At 36.1% G+C, this 2195-nt stretch overlaps 1 protein-coding gene across 1 annotated transcript; it reads left to right on the forward strand.

The window, feature by feature from the left end:
* The first annotated feature begins 971 nt into the window (after positions 1-971).
* On the forward strand, positions 972-1976 carry LOC149040575 (melanopsin-like). The gene has a single exon (XM_089182487.1). It carries the CDS (start codon positions 1071-1073, stop codon positions 1974-1976), a length of 906 nt encoding a protein of 301 aa, XP_089038613.1. The 5' UTR covers positions 972-1070.
* The last annotated feature ends 219 nt before the right edge of the window (positions 1977-2195 follow it).

Below are 2195 nucleotides of genomic sequence, written 5' to 3' on the forward strand. Positions count from 1 at the left end.
GAGTATTTCAAAAGAATGTTGTATTGTTGAAAAAAGGAGAAATTTTTTCCAAAAATAGAGGGAGACTTTGATCTAACTTTGAGATATGTATTGCACCAAAAAATAGGAACATGAAATTGAGTCAAAGCACAAAAGAAAGGTAGCAAATATAATTCTGTCGCTATGGTAATTCGGAAAAACTGATAAGTTTAGTCAGCATTGTACTCTTCCTCAGCATGCTGCTTTCTTTTATATTTGAAAACCGCCCTTTCCGCATTTGACTTGAACTTAAGTCGTTGAAGGATAGAAACACTTTCGTTATCAGTGAGTCAAGTTCAAAATATTCTTAAGATTCGTTCGCAAATTCTGCCTTCGATGTGATGAGGAAAACTGAATCAATATGGACGGAAATATGTCATTGATAATCTTAATAATCGTAACGCGACGAAAATGATCTCTTTCTCTAGTTTGTTGCCTATGATATTGACAAAGGAAGAAATTTATCGGAAGCGAGAATAGACAATGATTAAACTTTCTGGGTGTAGAAAATAAAATATAAGAGATGTTTTTCCTTTTAAAAATGTTATTAATATTTCAACCCATCTAAAGTTAATTTGTCTTTGAAATTTTCAAGGCGGTAACAACAACAACCGTATTTCTAAAAGCGGCACCGAGAAGAGGAGCAGGTCTTACTACTTAGTCTTTCTACTCTATTTCCGGAAGATCTCCAAATTTTTTGTTGCCGTCTGTTTTTGGAGGCTTAAATTTCGTTCAAGCAATTGAGATCACTAGTGGCAAAGCTTTCCGCTTATTCAGTGAATATCGAAAAAGTTTTATATCATATTTATCGAAATAAAAAAAAAACTGAACAGGCTGAATGATTAAAATTCCGGATAGGAATCTCGCATAAAGAAACATGAGGATCAGTTTAAGTCAATGGACGAAACTTAGTTCTTCAAAATACGTTAAAGATGCGTAAAAAGCAATATTTGACATATTTCTTTATTGAGAATATTGAAGTCATATTGCATTTTATCTTTAATTGAACTTTTTTCTGTTATTTTTATGGCAGCTAACAGAGCTCGGAGAAAATGCAGCCTTTCTCCTCAGCTTCTCAGTGTATTCCATGGCTTGTGGTCCTTATCATCGAATGTCTGGCCATTCTCATCCTTAATATCATCACCATTGCTGTTTTTGTGAAGAAGAAGCGGCAGCTACAGCGGCGGAGTACATATTTGATCATCCATCTGGCGATAGTCGATCTCTTGGTGGGTGCAGTCTCTGGGCCGCTACAGATTGAAAACAGAATGTCGAAAGACTGTCCTCAATGGAAGTACAGACGAGAGACATCTTGGTCTGGTCAGATATCTTTTGCATTTGTACATTTATTCTCGTTCACTTCCCTTACAAATCTCATTGCCGTTTCTTTAGAACGGCTACACGCCACATTTTGTCCTCTTAGGCATCGCTTTGTGAGCAAATGGGTCTATAGAGCCATAATTATTGTCATTTGGTTAGTAGCTATTGTTAGAGAAGCCGCTCAAATTTTCTTATGGAAAATTGGTTATTTCGAGGTAATTAATGCTTACTTGTATCTCCCATTTTATGCAGTTTCTCTATTAGTTATATGTGTATCTTACATCCTCATTATTATCAAAGTACGATGTAGTCGTCATCCTAAATTCCATTCTAGATCCAGAAGAGAAAGAAAACTGACGGGTACTGCGCTTATCGTCTCACTTGTGTCGTTACTTTGTTTTCTACCAGCGATAATATACTTAGCATATCTTGGCTTTTCCTTTACTTATTTCATGAATGTTCATATTAATATGGCTGTGGTAGTTATATTCTTAGCTAACTCAATTGTAAATCCTATAATTTACGCTCTTCGGATGCCAGGATTCAGAGAAGGTTTATTGCAGCTAGTTTACAGGGTCCCAGACCTTTCTCGTGTCGCCCCAGCAAACCTGCCTCTTCGCAACCTTAGGAGAGCGTAGATTGATGGTTGGAAAACTATATATAAAGTTTTTCTTTCAAATAGCTTTAACTTCTTAGCCGAGCAACATGCATTTCCATTTCATTTTTTGGTGAAATGAGAGTAGACTCGAAGGATAGAAACGGTACAAACATCTAAATGATTAAAATGAAAAGCGATGCATCTTGTCGCTTCTAGAAAACTACACAACGATATAAGTGGAACGATTAGTGAGCTTCCG

This window comes from Pocillopora damicornis, chromosome 9, assembly GCF_964200805.1.
Source record: "Pocillopora damicornis chromosome 9, jaPocDami1.2, whole genome shotgun sequence".
In the NCBI taxonomy this organism is placed as follows: Eukaryota; Metazoa; Cnidaria; class Anthozoa; order Scleractinia; family Pocilloporidae; genus Pocillopora; species Pocillopora damicornis.

What these genes read in the sequence shown, in the direction of transcription:
- LOC149040575 (XM_089182487.1), top strand. Translation starts at nt 1,071, where the DNA reads ATGCAGCCTTTCTCCTCAGCTTCTCAGTGTATTCCATGGCTTGTGGTC.